This window comes from Pan troglodytes, chromosome 3 (assembly GCF_028858775.2).
Source record: "Pan troglodytes isolate AG18354 chromosome 3, NHGRI_mPanTro3-v2.0_pri, whole genome shotgun sequence".
NCBI lineage: Eukaryota > Metazoa > Chordata > Mammalia > Primates > Hominidae > Pan > Pan troglodytes.
In genome coordinates this window covers 41,829,773-41,851,304 of record NC_072401.2, presented here as the reverse complement: position 1 = coordinate 41,851,304, position 21,532 = coordinate 41,829,773, and the positions used below count along the sequence as shown (strand labels likewise).

The following is a 21,532-nucleotide window of genomic DNA, read 5'->3' as shown; positions in this document are numbered from 1 at the left end:
CTGCTACTATGGACTTCTTGATCAATAGACGGTCAGTGGCCCGTCAACCCCTGACAAAGTGAAAAAACCAACCTGATGTATTCAGAAGTATTTCAGGGATTTTTCTATCTGCCCTTTCCTGACTGTCATGAATATTTGGAAGAAGAAAATATTATTTGAAAAATACCCTCACACAAAGGCTGCATCTCTACTAACAAGATGACCTCTGCCATCTTCAAACCTATTAATTATTTGAGGTTTCCTATGTCTCCCCTGAAAATAAGAGAATTAATGTATTTTAATCCTCAACTTTTTATATTGAAAAATTTCAAACCTACCAAAAGGTTGCAAGAATAGTAGCATGACCCCCGTACGCCCTTTATCTAGAGACAGTATTTTGCCACATTTCCACCCTTCCTCCCTTTCTTCCTCCCTCCCTTCCTTCCTTCCTTTCCTTCCTTCTTATCTCTATGTGTATATGAAATTATATATTATGTACCCAGACTTTTTTGCTAAACATATTGAGGATTGGTTGTATACATCATGACATTTCATTTCAAAATACTCCAGCATATATATTTGCCATCTAAGATCAATAGTATTCTCCTATATACACAAAGATAGCTATCGCATACAGGAAATCCAACACTGAGAGAATACTATTATCTAATACTCAATTTATATTCAAATTTCCCTAATTGTCTCAATAATGTCTATTATAGTTGCGTTTTCCCAACTAAGGATCATGCACTGCATGAGGCTGTCATATTTCCTTAGTCATCTTTAATCTACGACAGTTTTCCAGCCTTTTGGGGATGGGGCAGTATTTTTTTTTTTTTTTTTTTTTTTTTTTGAGACGGAGTCTCACTCTGTCGCCCAGGCAGGAGTGCAGTGGCGCAATCTTGGCTCACTGCAAGCTCCGCCTCCCGGGTTCACGCCATTCTCCTGCCTCAGCCTCCTGAGTAGCTGGGACTACAGGCGCCCATCACCGCGCCTGGCTAATTTTTTGTATTTTTAGTAGAGACGGAGTTTTACCGTGGTCGCAATCTCCTGACATCGTGATCCGCCCGCCTCGGCCTCCCAAAGTGCTGGGATTACAGGCATGAGCCACCACCACGCCCGGCCGAGGACGGGGCAGTATTTTTAATGACGCTGACAGTAGTGAAGAGGACAGGCCAGCTGTTTTGCAGTATGTCCCTTAATGTGGATTTGTCGTATTGTTTCCTGAGAACTGCTGTGATTTCTTAGTGCATCACCAGGACATCTAACATCATTTGGACCCATTATAGATATCGGTAAGTTTGATCATGGCCAACTACTTAAAGACATAGTGTCTTGACATGAATACGAAACCATTTGCAGGCCTTTAATTTCAAACTGTTAACCATAGTTATTCAAAATCTTACTTTCCAAAATATATTTCAGAACAGAGCTACTTTTATCTCTCTCGAGTATTAACTCATTTTCTCCTATACCAGGGGATATTCTCTGTATTCTATAATAAAAGATCATAATGGACTATAAATACTAAAGGTTTCACAAAGGAGGCTGTTTTGCGTTAGATCTTTAGTTTTATTTAATTTATTTTATTTTTTAACTTAAAAGATGTGTTAGTCTGTGTTAGATCTTGATGGACAAATATAATTTTGTCAAGAAGAGCAGGAGGAAAGCACTCAATGAATAACACATGTCACAAGAAAAGGCACCATTCATGGGAGTGAAGAGTGTTTGCAGAACTGTGAGTCAACTATTATAGTCCAGGCAAGAGATGAGGATGGCCTGCTCTGGGGCAGTGGCCAAGGAAATGCAGACAAGTAGACAAATGGGAAAATTCTTTGATAGCTGAACTGGTGCAACTGCATGTCTATGATGCCTTCACTTACATTGGGAAATAGGTGCACGGGACTGGTGATGCAAGTCCCATTTGAATATGTTAAGTTTGAGGTGCCAGTAGGATACCGAGATGAAACTGTCCAATAGACAGAACACGAGGTCTGGAGTTCAGGAGAGAGTACTTGATGAGAAATGCTGCTTTGGGTCAATATCATGGAGAGCTGAAGTCATGGACACAGTCAAGAATATGAGCATAGAAAGGGAGGCACAGGCATGACGCGAGAACCCTGGAAGTACATGAACATAACAGGGGGTTGCGGGATGGCGATCTGTTTCCCACCAGGGCCACAAGTGCTCTGGTTTTTGTGGAAATGTTGATCTGAAGGCAACTGGAGCAAAGGAAAAGAGTTTGACCAGATTTGTAGATTCAGGAGTCACTAGTGAATGGGTTACTAGGTGACTTTACTTAAGAAAGTATTTTTTTGGACTAAAGATGATAAATTAGTTAAGAAAATATAAATGATACAGGGTGACGGTAAGCGGGGGAGGTGTTCATTGAAAAGGGGCAAAAAAAAAAAAAGCGATAGCAAGGACAAAGTGAAAAGGAAATCCAAATGAAAAAAGAAAGTAGAGGAATACTAGTCAAGAACATAAATAGAAGGAAAGAAGATGAGGTCACCTTGTCTTCTTGTATCAAGTTGCCCAAATGCTCCAAGACAGAGGCAATATGTGAGAAACAACATTTGATCCATGATAGGAAATAATATAAAGACAAATGCATGTGCCCCTAACAGTTAATTTTACTAAAATTATTTATGATTTCCATTTTAAATTGAGGTTTTGAAACCCTCTTCTCTTTAGCTACTGGACTGGGAGTGACTTGTTTCTCCTCATCTGGATTTTCCTGGGGCCTTCCTTAGTTTTATGCTGCAAATTTTGCTTCTATAACATTAAACCCCAGAGCTCCAAGGTCCAGAGTTGCCATAGGCTTAGGGACAAACAGATGTTCATCAGGATCATTAAGACCTTGGCTTTAACATTTGGAAGAGGTGAATTTACTAAATGTTTTAAAATAATTGATATATGTATACACTGATATATAATACTTATATATTATTTATTTTATAGAACTATTCAAATATATTCCTTCCAAATATATGTATCTATCTCGATATTAACTAACTTATTTGGTTACATGATTCTGAAGAACAAAATTAGAAAGATTTTTAACGACTAATCACCAGCTCACTACCAACCAATATGGGGAATAAAATGCATCCACAGAAATAGCAGTTCTTAAAGAAAACATCTATTTCATTCACCTTGCTGAAACCATGTACCTTCCTACAAGGACCCCCCACAATTCTCAAACACAATTGGTTTTTTGTCACATCTAATTTCAATTAGTCATCGTGATATGGCTAAGAAGCTTTTTAACAACAATCAGTAAGGTCTACGTAGGATCTTGCTTAAATTCTTGACATTCTTCTCATTGCTTTCTGCAAAACTACATGCGCAGAAGGCGATCACAATGGAAACAATCAGTGAGTCATTACCGAGCTACATACTTCCTCTGCTCTGTGCGTGTGTGTGCGCGCGTGTGCACGCACGCACACATATGCCAATTCCTTCCAAAACTAAGAGTTGATTGTCTTCCTGATCTTGTACTTCTTTCCTTTTTCTACACAAAGGCAACATCGATGAAGCAATTAAAATCAGTTGCCAAGAATTATAAGACATATCAGTGCATGAAAAAAATATTCTGCTTCTAACCACATATGAACATGTAAGTTTTAGATTTTATGTGGATAGGTTCAGAAGGGCAAGGATTCTGCTTAAACAGTTCTCCAGATGACGTTAGACCACCTTAGTGCCCCAGTATGTCTTCAGGATAGTTGGTCTACAATTGTGGTATTTCAACCCAAGTAGATTATAATATTGAAAACAGCAATTTATTATAAAACTACTGTTTTCTTTTAAAATTCTCTTTCTCTCTACCTCCCCTACCCTCCATTCTAGGGGAATGCAGTGATGAACTGAAATGAGAAAACGTAATTAAAATCACATTCCTTCCCCAAGGGTCAACCTAATTATCAGCCTCTCACCCCAAAACAAATTTAGCTCTTTGAGAATGAAGGTCCTTATCACTCATGGAAAAAACACAAACAAAGATTAACATGCCATTTAGGCATGACTGCAATCTTTCATTTTAAGTGACCTCTTCGTTTAATGGATTCAATGCGTTCTCATTCAAGTGGAATATATATTGCAGGAGAGAACTGTAATAAATGGTGCTGTCATGACCCCTAGGTTAGAGCAAAGGAATATTGGAAAATAAATCTCAATTCCACATACTCACCAGTCCTGCAATGGGGGTAGGCAATCTATTGATCTTTTTAACAAGTCCTGGCTTTATAGCATTCAGCAACCTGTCATGAAAAAGGCAGAATGTCAAGTGAGACATAAAGCAAGATGGATCACACAAATCACCTTTATCCGGGGCTACAGCTAAATTGCTGGATAGGAAAAGCAGTGAATTTAAAGCATATAGTAAATCTCAATAATCTATCAGCCTTCATGCATATAAGTGAAGAGCTTTGCCAATATCAAGTTGGTCCATGGCAGGTGAAGTTTTAGAATTTAGAAATGTTGAGAGATGAGAAAAGGTAGAGACTGAGGAGGGCTTCAAGGAAAAGGACAAAGGGGAGAGCTGGATTGAGGTTGTGAGGGAATTATCTGGAACTGGAACCAGGTATTACAACTCAGGTAAGGCTTGTTGCCAATTTTCCTGGCTAAGACATGGGTCTCTCCAGGGATGCACTAAATTCAAAGACCAGTATCTATCTTTACAAATCATTTGCCAAGACAAATTCTAAGTCAGACCCTACTTGCTCTTTGAGAAGAGTGGCTTTTTCAATGTGGTTGAGTTTCACTTTAAAAAGGGAAGAATATGTTTAATAAGAGGTTAGCCAATAATATTCTGAAGATTTTAAACAAGGCTAACCAAGAGTCCCTAGGTACAAAAGATATTTGAGCAAAAGATTTTCAGCTAAAGATTGAAATTATATAACAATGGTTACACAAGCAAGGGAATGCAAGAGAAACAACTATCATTGCCTGTTTTCAGGACATAAAAACCCAGAGTGAAGAGAAACAAGGAAAGCAACTTATAAAATTAAAATATGGTTAGCACCAGGGTAATTGGGTAAAGTGTAGTATTTGCAAAGTAGGTTATTCATAAATAAGTGATTGAAGGTAAGGGGCTGTAGAATGTAGAATGTTATTTCCACGTTCGGGAATCAGGCAATTAGGTAACTTAGAATACTGTGCAAAGAGAAACTTAGGGTAGGAGTGTATCATAACTGAGAGGTCAACAAACTACAATCCATGAGCCAAATCTGGTCCAACACCTGTACTTATAAATAAAGTCTTACTGGAACACGAATATAACCATCCTCATTCATTTACATATTGTCTATGGCTACTTTTGTGCTACAACTGCAGAGTTGAGTAGTTACAATGGAGACCTGAGGGGCCACAAAGCATAAAATCTTTACTATTTGATGCTTTATGGAAAAAGTTTGCTGACCTCTGTTAAAATTCATGCAATCCAAGGTTATAACAAATTATAAAGAACCTGTGCTTGCCAGATTTCTACAGATCAGTAACAAAAATTTTTCAAATGGTTTAATAGTCTTGAATTTAGACTATCTTTGACTTTGATACCACTATATAGTCATATGTTGAGAAATGTCCCTACAGTGATTGTGACAGACAGGATATTCCATTTTTGCATGCAAGATTAATTGGCTGTTCTCGGTAATTTTCACTGCAATTCCAACATGCTGCTACCAAGAGGCGGTACTCAGAGTGCACAAGTGCTGTTTTGCCCATGGAGAGCCAAGCTGGCTGCTCTTTTCATGAATGCACTTATTTTTTAACCATAAATTTAACCTTTTAAAAATGCTTCTTTATAACTTATTTTGGAATTATTGGTTTTACCAGTTGGAAGGCAATTTATTCACTCTCCTCATTTTATAGTTCAGAAAATTGAGGCCTGGTGAAGTCTGAATTGAAGTCTGAGTGACTTCCCCAGAGCTGGTTAGTAGCACACTCAGGCCCAGAACCCAAATTTCTTAGATCAGTGCATTCTCTCAGGTGGTGTAAATATCCCAAATCTTCTGGTTTAAAATACACAGATAGATATGATATCTCCAAAGCCACATTTTTAAATGTACAAAATTCTTTTTCTCGCTACTTTTGCTTTTCTCAGATACATTACTTTTCTTACTAGTTTTTAACAGTGTCATTTTAAACTGAATTTTAAGATAATATTTTTGTACAGTTGTTGACAACTCAAAAGCATCAAAAGGATATACAGTAAAATATCTCACTGTCACCTTTGTACCACAGGACTCCTGCCTACTCTCTGAAGGCAACCTGAAAGACTTTCCAGAGGAGAATTTATAAAAAATATATAGAATTTAAAAATACATATGTGTAGCATATAGTACACACTGTCCTACACCTTGTTTTTCACTTAACAATATATTTTGGAGGTTGAACAATTTACCTTGGAGACCCCTTATCCATACATATGGAGCTATGCCCTTTTCAATAGCTGTGGACCACTGATGACTGCAGAGCTGACAGATCAACCACTCTGTCTAATAGTTTTAGATTTTTCTAATAAGATGAAATGCCATTGCTACCAGACAGACTGAGATCTGAGTTTTGTTGTTAATTAGGCAAAGTAGAAAAAATAACAAAATGTCCTACCCCAAAATTCATTATTTTAAAATTATCTTTTAAAGAGGTATGCTTTTTGTCCTCTATATCTAAGAACTATATTAATATTTTTAGCAATCATGGCCTCAAAACTCCTCTTTTCTATATATTGAGATTTTTAAGCTGTTTTTAATATTTCATGGTATTCATCCTTTGTAAAAATTACACTTATATGGCAGAATCTTCCCTATCACATAAAGGGAAGATTGGAAAAAATCAATCAATCAATCAACTGACCTATAACACTAGGCCTTACTTAAAAGAAGCAGAAACTATGATTTCTCTCACAATGTTTTACCATAAATTAAAAAATAAAAAGCCATAATGTTCACTTTCAAGACTAAGACAGCTGTATTTTTTTTCAGGTAAACACTGCTCCAATCCAGTGTTCTGTTTATAATACTCAACAATAAAAGATAACATTGAATTCACATTGTTGAAATGCCCAACACCTGCTTATCTTGTATTTTGTGTTAAATCAAGGACATTTTTTGTGTGAGAGATTTTTTGAGTAAGAGTCAAGGATATTCACTTGCAATTTTATTAAAAACCACTATGCCATCCTATATAAGTTAAAATATAATATTTTCAGTAAATACTTATTGATGACATGCTTTGAAGTGATTATGCTGATGATATGTTATATTTATATAACTTCTGAGGTGCATTATTTCCCAAAAGTCCTGCCCTGTAGAGATAGGTCATGTATGTGTCCCACCATTTTTGTAGAAGAAAAAATGAACCCCAAACAGATATGAAGATTTCCCAGAGACATGCACAGCTAATCTGAAGCACAGCTGGGACAGTTTTCACCTCTTAGGCCATTTTATTTCACAGTTTGGTGCTTTAGAAAGTCCAACCTCAGTATGTGTCATCAAAGCATAATTCGAGACAAAACACAAAAATCAAAAACCCAAACAAATACTACCTAAATACAATGAGATAATATCAACACCAGGTGGGAATAAAAGGAAAATGGAAGAGAGTGTCTGTTGGTGAAGTATAAGACACATAGGATCCAAGTTCCACCTACGGATGATCTGCAACCTCATCCAGAGGAAAGGAGGCTGTCATCCACTTGGAGGAATATCTCCACTCAGCAGAACCCTATGCCAACTTCCTGCCTGTGGTTCCCAAAACATACAGCTAAAGGTCTTAACAGGTAGTCTGCTCTCTGGTAGGAGATCATCTTCGTATTCATCAAAAGATGAATTTTCTGGAAAATTAGCATAATCCTAGACAACAAAACTATTAGGCATTTGTACCATCCCATGTCTTCTGTGCTAAATATACCCACAACTACAAATAAAAATAAAGAAAATTTTAAAATGTCAAAAATGTAAGAGCCAATGAGAAGGAACTATTTTCAGATATTTACTGTTTATCCAATATTCTTGATCAAGTGCCTGCTATGTGTTGTCCACTATTCTAGGCACAGGAAGGGCAACAGTGAACAAGACAAGCAAAGTTCTTGTTCTTTGGAATTTGTAATCTTGGTACAGTGAGTGGATGGGGCAGCGGGGGGAACAGAAAACAGGTAAATAAATAAGAAGAAAATTTCAGATAGCACACAAGTAGGCCACGCAGTAGTACTCTAATTGTATGGTCTGAAGGCTGCTAGGGAGGTCATATTTGAGAAAAAAGTTGAATGATACAAAGGAACAAGAGACTTTAGCCAACGAGAGACTGGAGGACAAGCGTTCCAGGCAGATTGAACAGTCAGCAGAAAGGCTTTGAGGTAGGAGTAGACTTGGTATATTCAAGGAACAACCAGAAGGCCAATGTAGCTGAGGAGAGTGAGTAGAAGGAAGAGGTCTGGGACAAGATGGCCAAGGTGTAAGCAAAATCCAGGCCCAGGTAAGACATCTAGATTTTTTATCTTAAGTTCAATGTGAAGCATAAGAAGATTTGTAAAACAGAGACTGAGATAATCTGATTTATATTTTTAAAACATCACTGTTTGCAAATCGGTAAAAAATAAAGTTACAACTACATGCATATAGAAAATTTCTGCTTATTAAAAATCATAGGTATCAGAGAGCATAGATAAAACATCACCAATAACTTACAACATTCAGCTTGATGAAGAGGAAGAGGCAGTGAATTTGGAGTCAGTAGCCTAGGTTTTAAAGTTGAATCCTATACATATTAGCTATGAGTTACTGAAAGGTTTCTTAATCAGGGTCTCAGTTTTCCCTTCCATAAAATGGGGATTTAAAATTAGCTTTGCCTCCTATTCAGGATTAGAGTGAGAATCCAGTGGGGTGATGGGTGTTGCTAGCATTTGATAAATGGAAACTTGCAAATTCATTCACTTACTATACTGAGCATTTCCCTTTTAGCTAGGTAACTGCAAGCTATTTTAGTTTCAATATTCCTATTAGCCAGTTGCAAAAACCAAAATAAGTTTTGCTTGTTCTCTTTCTCTGGCCACCTTTAGATAAAAATCTCACATAAATGAATCAGGTCAACAAATGTCTATAGCTTGCCTAGCAAACACCAGGTGAGAAACAACTAGAAACAGGAAGAAAAGCTATGATCTTGGATAATCCTTAATTATGAAACAAGTTAATGGCACTGAGAGTAATCAAAAATAAATGTTAATTTTATGATACAAATGAAATAGTGTCTACTAAACTTTTACATTCTAAATCTGAAACACACTGCAACCCATTTCAAGTAAGCCTATGCCATATGTTCTTTCATGTACTCAACAAGCATTTATTGCGTATGCATGATGTCTGGTCTGAAGCTGGGTTCTGGGGATATGAAGAAAGGCAGGGAAGACCCCAGGTCTCCTCCTCGTGGGGTATGCTCACTAGTGGATTAAAAACCCACAGGAAGACCAGAATGGTGCACATACGTGTCTCACTGTCATACATCCTAATTCACGGCCATCTTAATTTTTGAGAAGGTGAATTAAAGATATGCTTTGCACACATTCTATAGAACACAGTTCTTAAAATATTAAGAAACAATTTTTCAAATGGAATGCTCCACATGTATGTTTATTGCAGTACTATTTACAATAGCAAAGACTTGGAACCAACCCAAATGCCCATCAATGACAGACTGGATAAAGAAAATGTGGCACATATACACCATGGAATACTATGCAGCCGTAAAAAAAATGTGTTCATGTCCTTTGCAGGGACATGGATGAAGCTGGAAACCATCATCCTCACCAAACTAACCTAGGAAGAGAAAACCAAACACCACATATTCTCACTTATAAGTGGGAGTTGAACAATGAGAACACATGGACACAGGGAGGGGAACACCACACACCAGGGCCTATCGGGGGTGGGGGGCAAGAAGAGGCAGAACATTAGGACAAATACCTAATGCATGTGGGGCTTAAAACCTAGATGACGGGTTAATAGGTGCAGCAAACCACCATGGCACACGTATACCTATGTAACAAACCTGCACGTTCTGCACATGTATCTCAGAACTTAAAGCAAATTAACAACAAAAAAGAAACAATTGTTGAGACACCCAGGAATGATGCTAATGTTCCAATTCAACCACAGACTGCATTTAATAACTCTTTGCACCCCTAATATCCAGCATGTGGTAGTCTCTCAATCATCATTTAATGATTATGAAATACAAAGTGAAGACTTTTTTTCTATCTGCAACTTAAAAAACAAACAAACAAACAAAAACCTCAAAGCCCTACTCTGGAAGAGAGAGGTTCTGTTTCAGACAGACTCTTCCAACAGCCCATATAGTAGTTCTTCAAGGAGCACAGCACTAAGAATAGTGCTACAAAATGGTACCTTATGAGACCATCTAGACGTTAGGAATTATAGCAATGGGCAGCTTATATGTTATCGGACTGTAATGTGAACATTAAAGGTAAAATTCTTAAAGGATTGCAAATTTAAAAAGGATTGAGCTTACTCTATAAGTCATTTAGCTCAGAAATTCAATTCTAATAATTATCCTAGAGTTTCGGGAAGAACAGAAGAGCTATCTAAATCTTAAACACAAGGTTGGAAAGTTCATGCTTAATCTCATAGGAAATCACTTTATTCTTTGCAACAAGAGATTACATCATCATCTCATTAGCTTGGTTTGTACAGCTGCAATAGGCAACTATGATCACAAAATTACCCACTTTGTGTCCCTTTTAATTTGGCTCAATAGTGTTTTTCTATGTGGTTTCCTTGATCACTTTCTGGGTTTGACTATGTACCCTGGATGAAAGTATATGCACTTTCATTTAACATAACATGGCATCTGTTTTTGAACCTAAGCATGAGATCAATTTAACCTTGACCAAAAATCTGTTACAGATGTCATTTTAAAAGATTTCTTTCTTGTCCAGGCAAAACCAGGAAAATTAACAAATCCTCTGAGATCAAGAAAAATCGACTAAAATATAGGCAAAAGTGAAATGTGAAACAGAGGAGTTTCAAATGAACAAGAGTGTTGGAACGCAAGCTGCCATCAATATCTACCAAATGCTTGTGGGTTGCTATGCACGGTTCAGAATGTGTGAAATATAGGTCACACTTAAGCCACTTGCCTGGAGCACACCTAAGAAGAGATCATAGGAGCTTTAGAAGGTTTTTGTAGATTTGGAATTCCAAGAAGTTGAGCCTGACCCCGTGTATTTCTAGGGCTCAGCAGTGCTATCAGTACTGTAATACAGCACCTGTGGCAGAGACTGCTTACCATTCTTATCTTCCTGCTGTCTCGGGCACACACTGGCTTTATTGCCCAGACTCCTTTGCAATTTGCTGTGGCTATATAATAGAGTGCTGGCCAATGAAGCACAGGCAGAAGTTATTCTATCACATGCAGGCCTGGCCCTAAAAACCCTCTCAAACAATTCTCCATTCTCTCTCCTCCACATTTACTAGTTAGATGTTGACACCCGGAAGTCCTCGGAAGTTGTATGTTGAAGATGGAGTCTCTATTAGCTGGTGTCCCTAAATAACTGCCTAAAGCAGAGTTGTCTCCATCCTTCCCTGTTGCCAACATTAGGCCATACAAGAGTGGAAATACATTTCCACAGTGTTACACCACTGAGATTTAGGGGTTTATTACTTACAGCACCTAGCACTATCTTGACTGTTATATCTCTGCAAGAGGCCTTTTTCCAATACCCAGGCAAACTGTACCCAAGAAAATCCTGTTCCAGAATGTGAAGTTTAACACCTGGGCACATACTTCCCTCCAGATCTTGCTGGGATGGCAGCAGAAGGAAGAAGAGCTAACATTTGGGATACTGTAAACAAATGGACCAATTTTTATTTTCCCACATTTTCTAGGGGGAAAAATAAAACCTCTTCTTGCCTATCACATCCCTCTTAATACTAAAATACTAACACTAATAAAATCATCTATACTGTAAGCATGGGAAGGAACAGACAGCAATTATTTGAATATGTTCAGAGTGCTTTGATCCATTTCCAATATCTTTTACAGTCTGTCCTTTGCATAACTATTCCTGCTGTCTGGAAATTATGGACTTTGGAAACTAGAAAAGGCATAAAAATCAAATCAAATAATCTAGATAAGGAGTAAAGGAACTGTCCCCGGGAGGTGAAGGCACATGTCTGAGGTCAGAGCTCCTAAGCGGTAGATTTGGGATTATAAACTTGGGTTTCTAAATCTGAAGAGAGTGCTTTTCTATGATGCTTCACTTTTTGCATTTCTACAGATAATCTCCAGCCACCAGTCTCTGCCATCCTAATCCACAGGCCCACTGCACCCAAACTGCACTCAAACTGACCACTGCTAAAACCTGGCTCTGGCCGGGATCCTTCCCTCTTCCAAGGACTTCCAGGCTCCCAAGTGCCACAGGATGCCCTCCAAATGCCTTCACCTGGTAATCAAGCCCAATCACCCCCAAATTGCCTTTCCCACTCAAGACTCTCCCTGCTTTTATAAGCTACAAGCTTAGGATGAAACATATGATCAATGAACCGTGAAAGCTGCCAACACACGAAAAGAACTTAGTATAACTACATAAAATGGAGACTAAAGTTACTCTGACACAGGGAGTGATACATGCAATCATCATTGTGCTATGTAGTAATTATGTTTAAATGATTGTAATTAGTATTTCCTTTGCGCAGCTAAAACCCAGTTATTGCTGGGTTTGCTATCAAGAGCGTGGAGAGAAAACTCAGAGGGTGAAATTGCTGTGATGCAGCTCTGAAGATTTCTGTATCCAGTCTTGGGGTGGAATACACAGCCAGCTCCCAACTCTTCTTTAGCAAGAAGTTCTCAGAACAAAGAGTTCCAGGATTGGGATCCATAAAATTCCAAGAGCAGCAGGAAGCTCCAGAGACAGAAAGACCTGGGTTCAAATCCTAGCCCTGTAACTCACTAGACAAGTTATTTACGCATTTGACATCCAAGAGCCTCAGTTTCCTCCTCTTTCAAATGGCGACAAAAATACCTGCTAGTCATAGCTTGAGGATGTGGAATAAGTAAAACAATGCATGTAATGCACTTGGCACAGGCCCGGTGTACAATATACACTTCATCAATGGCCGGCATTATTACCATCTTCTCCAAGCAGATTTCAATGCAGCCCTCCCACTGGTGAAAATTGGCTGTGTTGATCACTGGCTCACTTCTCCTCCTGAGAATCCTGCCTGTGGCTAAGGCTAGGTTAGAAGCAATGAAAGAACAGCAGTGAGGGAATGAGACAATGCCAATCCTTCTGAAGGACAGGCCTCCATGGGCGTAGTCTCTGGACAGGCGGAAGGCAATAGAAAAGCTGGGGACGCGGAGGAAGGAAGGGAGGATGCCGACAAAGGAAAGGCAGAAAGAAGCTCCAAAGACAGACCCGGCTGCGTGATCACCGCAGCCACAGCTGGCTCCAGCCCTGCTTTCTGCCAAAATTGGGCTTTAACTCTTTTCAAGGCTCCCATCTCGCCAGCCTCACTTGCCGTCCTGAGGATGACGAGGACAAGCCAACAGCTACAGAGAAAGGGGAGTCTGCTCCTAATGTGGCCATGAGAATTCTGAATCTACTTCCTATTCATTCCACATCTTGTCATCAAAAGTTTACCCCACACCAGCTAAGCCCAGACACACTCAAGAGGCCGGATTCAACAGTGGGGCTGACACAATCTCAGATGTGGTTTGGGTTACATAAGACTTTGTGAAGCGAACTGCTTCTATAGGGAAATAACTTCCAAGTTCTAAACAAGTAACTTGGAAGAGAACTTCCGAGACGTAGATGTGCATAGTAAGGATGTAAACTAAGGACAGGCATAGCAAGATAGGTGCAGTAAGGATTTCTGCTGCTCCTTGGGAGGCGTGGTGTTTTATTCACCTATTTGTATTTGGGGCACAGCAGAAAGCAATCAAAAGTCTCCATTGCCACCAGAGGTAATTGCCTAAAACGCAAACCCATTGCTCTTCTGTATAGAGACTGTGCTGGCTGCCTATCGCTCACTGGATGCTGTTTAAAGTCCTTACCATGCTATTCAAGATTGTTCACAAACTGACTTGATACCTACCTCTCACCTCTAGTCTGCCCCACCTTGCACTTGTCCTAGCCTTTGTCCCTGAGCATACAAAGTCTCTTCATATAGCTAGGCACTTTCACATGCTTACTGCTTCCTCCCCTGAACTGCCTTTCCCACAGGCCTCCTCTCGCTCCTTTGTGGCCTAACAAACTCCTACTCATCCTTCAAAACCCAGTTTAAATGTTACCTCCTCACCGAACCATTTAAGTAGAGACTGTACCTTCCACCTCTGGGTCCCAACACTCTTTGGCTTCCCTATTTATCACACATCACAGAAACTATCTGGCTTCTTCATCAGGCAAAGGGTTAGTCCTCTCTGTAACTCTAGCTCTAGTGTAAGGGCCAGTCCTTGTTAGGGCCTCAATTTTTGTTTGTTGAGTGAATTGTTAATGAAATGAGCAACATTATAAAGTATTGGGAAGGAATCAAAACATCAGTTTTGGAACTATCACGGACTTTAGACCTGCTAACGATTTACAACTTTTGTTGTCGTTAATAATTTTTTTTTTTTTTTTTTTTTAGACGGAGTCTCTCTCTATCACCCAGGCTGGAGTACAGTGGCACGATCTCCACTCACCGGAACCTCCACCTCCCAAGTACAAGCAATTCTTCTGCCTCAGTCTCCCAAGTAGCTGGGATTACAGGCATGCACCACCACACCTGGCTACTTTTCATATTTTTTAGTAGAAATGGGGTTTTGCCATGTTGGCCAGGCTGGTCTTGAACTCCTGACTTCAGGTGATCCGCCCGCCTTGGCCTCCCAAAGTGCTGGGATTACAGGCATGAGGCACCATGCCTGGCCCATTAATCATATATGAATCATTCTCTCAGGACCAAGACTAAAGTTGGATTCAAGCAACCACACCAGGGAAAGGATCATCGGACAGGCTTTTAGTTCCTTCCTGCCAGTCATTACTGCATGAAGTTCCTGTTGGTTTGTGAAAGAGGGGATGGGAATGAGTGGAGTCCCCCTGTTCCTCTCTAAAGAAGAGTTAGGAGTTGGCTCCAAAGGAAGCAGTAAAATCTCTGGGTCCTTCTTTTTTGATGTACCACGGGATACACAAATGGGGCAAGGAGAAAACAATATGGCCATCTCCCCTTGGGCAACACACATTATTCTCCTTTACTGGGCGTGCAGCAGAAATACAAAATGCAGCTTTATTCGGAGGACTGGGGAATACATTCTTGAGGCCAGAGGCTCTGGCAGGAAAATCATCAAACAGCAAGCAACGCCTTTTCATCTGTGGCAGAAGAAGAGTTTTAAGTGATGCAAAAGCCATGTAGTATTTAAGTAATAACATCTTCTCATTCTTCCATTCCATGGCCTTTCTTTGTCTGATGTTACTATTTCTGATCTTAATGAATGTGCCTTTTTTAGTTTTATTTTTGTAATTTTCTTTATATCTCTTTTGAAGTAGACAATATAAATATCAATCTATGAAACATTCTCTTCAATGATGTTCTAAAATACGAGCAGCACTTTACAATATGATACTAGCACATCAGAAATGAACTAAATGATATTTGGAATGAGATTTCTAGATGACTTTTTAAACATCTTGAAGCCAAAAATTTTTTTTTTCTTAATTTTTTATTATACTTTAAGTTTTAGGGTACATGTGCACACTGTGCAGGTTAGTTACATATGTATACATGTGCCATGCTGGTGCGCTGCACCCACTAACTCGTCATCTAGCATTAGGTATATCTCCCAATGCTATCCCTCCCCCCTCCCCCCTCCCCACCACAAAATTTAAATCCCATTGTGTGTGTGTGTGTGTGTGTGTTTTAATGACTTGAGATACAATTCACATAGTTTACCCACTGAAAATGTAGAATTCAATATTTTTGTACATTCACAGGATTATGCAACCATCACTACAAACTAATTTTAGTTTCCCTTCCACTAGCAGAAGCCCCAAATCCATTAGTTTTCACTTCCCCTCTTACTCACCCACAACCCCCAGCCCCAACCAACCACTAATTTGCCTTCTGTCTCTATAGATTTGCCTATTCAGAACATTTATATAAATGAAATTATATAATGTGTAGTCTTTTATGACTGGTTTCTTTCACTTAACATGCTTTTAAGGTTCATCCAAGGTTCATCCATGTTGTAGCATGCATCAATGCTTTATTCCTTTTTATGGCCAAATAATATTGCATTGCAAGGATATACCACATTTGATCTATCCATTCATCACTCTGTGGACATTTGGGTGTTTCCACCTTTTGGCTATTATGAATAATGCTGCTATGAACATTTGAGTACAAGATTTTGTGTGGATGTGTGTTTTCATTTCTCTTGGGTATGTACTTAGGAGTATAACAGCTGGGTCATATGGTAACTTGATGTTTAACCTTTTGAGGAACTGCCAAACTGTTTTCCAAAATGGCTGCGTCATTTTGCAACCCTGCAAGTAATGCATGAAAGTTCTCATTTCTCCACATCATGCCACACTTCTTACTGTCTTCCTTTTTTATTATAGCCATCCTAGTAGGTGTGAAGTGGTATTTCATTGTGGATTTGATTTGCATTTCTCTGAAGACTAACAACGTTGAACATCTTTTTTATGTACTTACTAGTCATTTTTGTAGCTTCTTTGGAGAAGTGTCTATTCCGATATTTTGTCCATTTTTAAATTGGGTTATCTTTTTATTATTGAGTTATAAGAGCTCTTTATATATTTTGGATACAAGCCTCTTATCAGATATATGATTTGCAAATATTTTTTCCCATTCTGTGGGTTGAGAGATGATATCATTTGCAGGACAAAAGTTTTTAATTTTGATATAGTCCAGTTTATTTATTTTTTCTTGTCACTTGTATTTTTGATGTTATATATAAAAAATGATTGCCTAATCCAAGGTCACAAAGATTTACTGCCATGTCTTATTCTAAGAGTTTTGTAGGTTTAGCACTTACATTTATGTCTATGATCCATTCTGAGTTAAAATTGTAGCATTTTACTACACAAATTTACTGGTTAGTTATAAACATATCAATAATTTCAAAAGTATTAATTTTAAAATAATCTTTCTTCTTCCTGTCCTCCCTTCAAAAGCTTACTACATGCCTGCCATGTGCAAGCACCATTAGGCATACAAAGATGGGTGAGTCGCTGTCAGTACTTCAAGGAATTTATCATCTAATAGAAAGTTAAAATATCCAACTTCATGAGTAGTGCCATGTGTGAGACAAATGACTTGCTCTAGGCACAGCCAAAATTTCTCCTTCAAACAAGAAATGAGGGAGACAGCAGTTGAAATCAGGGTTGTCATCTCCACTTCGGGATGTATGGCTGTCACAGCGATGGGCGCTCTGAGGACTGAATTCAGGTTGCAGCACTGGGGATGTTGTGGTGGAGGGAAAGGTGCCCATTGCGTTTGTTTGGGATTTAAGAAGATGGAAACGGACAGGGAATACAGCACTGCAGGTAGCTAGAAGCAAATGCAAGAAAGATACAAAGCAGGGAAGCACAAAGAGAATCGTAGGAACAATAATAGATCAACCTCTGTGACCAGTGCAAATGGACAGGGCTGATGAGTTGAATAGAATCATTGCACCCAGACAGAGGGACACCACGTTCTAGGCAAAGGAACTTGAATCACACCCCGTCTTCTGGGAAGAGGCCACCAGTCACGATGAAGCCATGTTTGGGAATGTTAGCCTCCCAGCAGAGTCTACAGTGGCTTAAGGAAGGGCAAGCACTAGAGCTAATCACTCAGATATACAGTCTTCACTTTTTCTTTTTATTCACTCTTTCTTCCTCTTGATACCAAGAAGGAAGTCTATTTCTTCATAGTTAACTTTTTAAAGAAATCATTTGGTCGGGTGCGGTGGCTCACACCTTTAATCCCAGCACTTTGGGAGGCCGAGGTGGGCGGATCACCAGAGGGCAGGAGTTCGAGACCAGCCTGCCCAACATGGCGAAACCCCGTCTCTACTAAAAACACAAAAATTAGCCAGGCATGGTGGCAGACGCCTGTAATCCCAGCTACTCGGGAGGCTGAGGCAGCAGAATCGCTTGAACCCGGGAGGCAGAGGTTGCAGCAAGCCGAGATCATGCCAGTGCACTCCAGCCTAGGCGACAAGAATGAAACTCCATCTCAAAAAAAAAAAAAATCATTTATAAACTGGGTCCTTAGTAGGCTATTTAAGAAAAAGTCCACTCCTTCGAGTAACCAAAGGGAACATTCAGAACAGGTGAGGCAGAGATTTTGCACACTTCATCATGGGAAGCCAGCCCACCAAGCCTGACAGCCCATTAGAGACAATCAAAAAATGGATTATTAAGGAAATACAATTAGAGCTACTAAATCCTCTTAAATCTAAGCAAAGCCTAATCCAGCATGTAACCCCACAGGCAGGCAATGGGCTAGGCCAGTTTCTCATCTACCACACGAGCAGTCCACATATAAACCAGTTGTTATATTTTCTTAAATTAATTGATCATTCTAAAAAATCTGTCAAAAATTTGTTCAGGAGGAGAAAGATTAGCCTGAGATTCAAGTCAGGAGAATTTTAATATTTATTAAGGAGCAGATTAATAGGATGAGGGAATTGCCACATGTTGAGGGAAGTGGTTCCAAGTGACAATTCTGCTAAAATAAGTTGCAAACACATTTCTAGGAAGCTTCAAAACAAACTCTGTAAATGCCCTACTGGGTCTGGGTCATATAAGACTATGTATTAGGAGAAAGGAAGTGACAAGGATCGTATGATTTTTAATGAACAGAATATTTACAAAGATGGATGAGCTTGAGAATATTCCAAAGGCAAGATGCTCAAGTGCACACAAGAGCTCCCAGAGTAGACTTTGTAATTGATGTTCAAAGAACAGTTTGAATGGAGACAGTACCCCTACTGTGCTGAGTCCCTCTTTTGAGTAGGAGCCAAGGGCTATTTATTTGGTGAGGATTCAAAAAAAGAGGCAACACTGGGGGCTCATTCTGCTCACCATGAGTCCTGCATATTCACCTTCCATGTTCTCCATCTGTTTTCATCTTTCTAACAGAAGCCTGTTGGGGATACTCAATTCTTGCCTAAGCCCCCACCTAAGCCAGGCCAATCTTCAAACAAAAAGCAGCTTTTTCACTGGAGATCTTTTTCAGAAAAGGAGTGGGTTGAAATGTCCTCACTTGAACTTAAAGGCTTAATGAGTCTTGGTGCCAAAAAGCTGGAGACAGGCCAAGTCAGCGTGGCCAATTGTGATTTGGCAGAAGGACAAGGGAGAACCCTACATAGAAAGTCTATCAAATTCTTCCCAGTCTGCTAAGGCCAAAATCAGTAATGGAAAAAGGACCCAAGTTTGCTGAGATTGGAGCAAGCATCTGGGTTAGAGAGAGAGCTCTAGACAAAGAGTGCAAAGACACATTGTGCCCTACCACCTCGGGTCTCCATCTAATCATCTACAGAAGAGGGGTTGAAAGATCTAGGTTCACTGGGGTTGCTCTGAGGACTAAATAAGGGATTGGTTTGTGAATACTGAACAAAGCAATGGTGACCAGTAGGGACCAGTCTAAAGTCATCAATAACTGGGGTGACCGTATATCCCAGTTAGCTGAGGTCAGTCCCAGCTTCCACTTGTTCCAGCATCTCATCTGGTTAATACCTCCTTTCGCTCTGAACAGTGTCTCAGTTTGAATGACAGGTTGTATTGTTGCTCTACTAATCAGCCATTGGGTCATACTAATCTCATCTCTTTACCAATGTTTCAGAAAAAGATTGCATGTGTACTTTATATTACACAAGGTCTCTAACAATAGTTGTTGGAATGATACACAAACATGAGCTAGACCTAAAACAGTTAGGTGGAATCATGATCAGTTGACTGGCAGTTCCCAGAGATACGTATTAATTGTTAACAGTCTCCAGTCCTTCCTTCTGCAAGCAAGGCAGGCCTTTTCTGAGGTTTTGCTCAAACTGATATCTACTGGGGACATACAATACAGATCACCTCCACCTTCTTAAAAGTCTTCTTAGCCCTCTTGGTTTCCATGACCTCACAGTCTCCTGGGTTTCCTCTCATCTCTCTGATAGCTCTTTTGTGAGCTTCTCTTTCTCCCACCCATGACCCAGGGGAGACACTTCCTCAAACTGAGACCTCATTCTGCAGCTCTTTCCTAACGTGGCCTTTCCCTCAGAGAGGCTTCCATATATCATAGCTTAACACTGATGTCCAACAATGGCTCACAAATCCAACTTGAGCAAGTTGAATGCATCGTCTCACCTCTAAGAGCCAGGCCCTCATCCCCAACAGCCTACAGGACTCTGGTCCTGGGTGGCTTGTCCATATCCCAAACTCAACCTGCCCAAACTAAAACCATGACCTCTCCAACAAACAGAGGAGCCTTTCTGGCTTGTATCAGGACCCCACTCAACTGAAACACCAAAATTATTTTTTGTCTTTTCTTTCATTCATCACTATACTCTACCAGGTGCTGCTGATTTCTTCAAAATCCTCTTCATTTCCATTGCTCTTGGGAATCAAACCACCAAATCCTTATATGGCTTGCAAGGCCCTGCACAATCTTGCCCCCACTACTTCTCTCCATCCACACTGATCTCATACCATTGCCCCACTGGTTTTCTACTTTGGCCAAACAAGTCTACCTGCAATTCCTCCAAGACACAGAGCTTGTTCCAGTCGTAGAGTTTTCAATCATGTTATTCTTTCAGCCCTAGAGTATGTTTCTTTTCAACTTTCATTTCCCTTTCCTCTTTCCTGGTAGAAGAGAATAATTTCTCCTCTTCGTTCAGGTCTCCACCTAAATGTGCTTCTTGAAGGGAATCTGAGATTTATATCCCACACAGTCAGGATTTAGATCCCAAATAAGCTGCCCGCCCCCCTCCCACCACCACCATTACATGATTTGATTGCATAATGCATTCATCTTTACAGTAACTTACCACACTCATAAGTGGGTTCTTATAAAGGTCAGTTGGATAAAGGAAGAGATGTCCTTGCCCTTTCAGGCACCTATCCTCTATATGTGCCAAACACAGCCTACTCATTCCTGACTCCAAACCTTCCCTCCTGCCTTTGTCCCTGTGTAGGATGCTGTGATACTGTGAATTATATTAAGAAATCCATATTTTGGTCTTCATCCGCAGCTCCTGGCACAGAGTCCCTAAAATCCTTGTAATTTCCTGAGCAATAGGAATGCTAGGTGCATTTTTTTACTCTGATATTTAGTCTCTGACCCCAGTTGCTGACGCAGAACTCCTAATCCCTTGGAATTTCCTGGGTGACAGGAGTGTCTTTTGCTCTAATGAGGTGACTCTTGGTAGGCTCCTAGATGGAGGCTGGTTACCAGAAAGACCAAGCTACGATTAGAAGCTTGGAACTTCTAGCCCCACTCCCATCCTCCAGGAAGGGGAGAGAGGCTGGAAATGGAATTAACAACCAATCATGCCTAAGTGACAAAGC

At 39.8% G+C, this 21,532-nt stretch overlaps 1 protein-coding gene across 27 annotated transcripts in view; it reads right to left on the bottom strand.

Moving 5' to 3' along the window:
* Positions 1 to 21,532, bottom strand: part of LIMCH1 (LIM and calponin homology domains 1) — a 340,384-nt gene that overhangs the window by 171,338 nt on the left and 147,514 nt on the right. For all 27 annotated transcript variants that reach the window (XM_063808788.1, XM_009447566.5, XM_016951474.4 and 24 more), the window contains exon 3: positions 4,172 to 4,241. Coding sequence is in view for 25 of the 27 variants with exons in the window: in XM_016951474.4 (XP_016806963.1) it covers positions 4,172 to 4,241 (70 nt within the window). In the remaining 2 variants the exon portion in view is untranslated. The remainder of the gene's footprint in view (positions 1 to 4,171; positions 4,242 to 21,532) is intronic.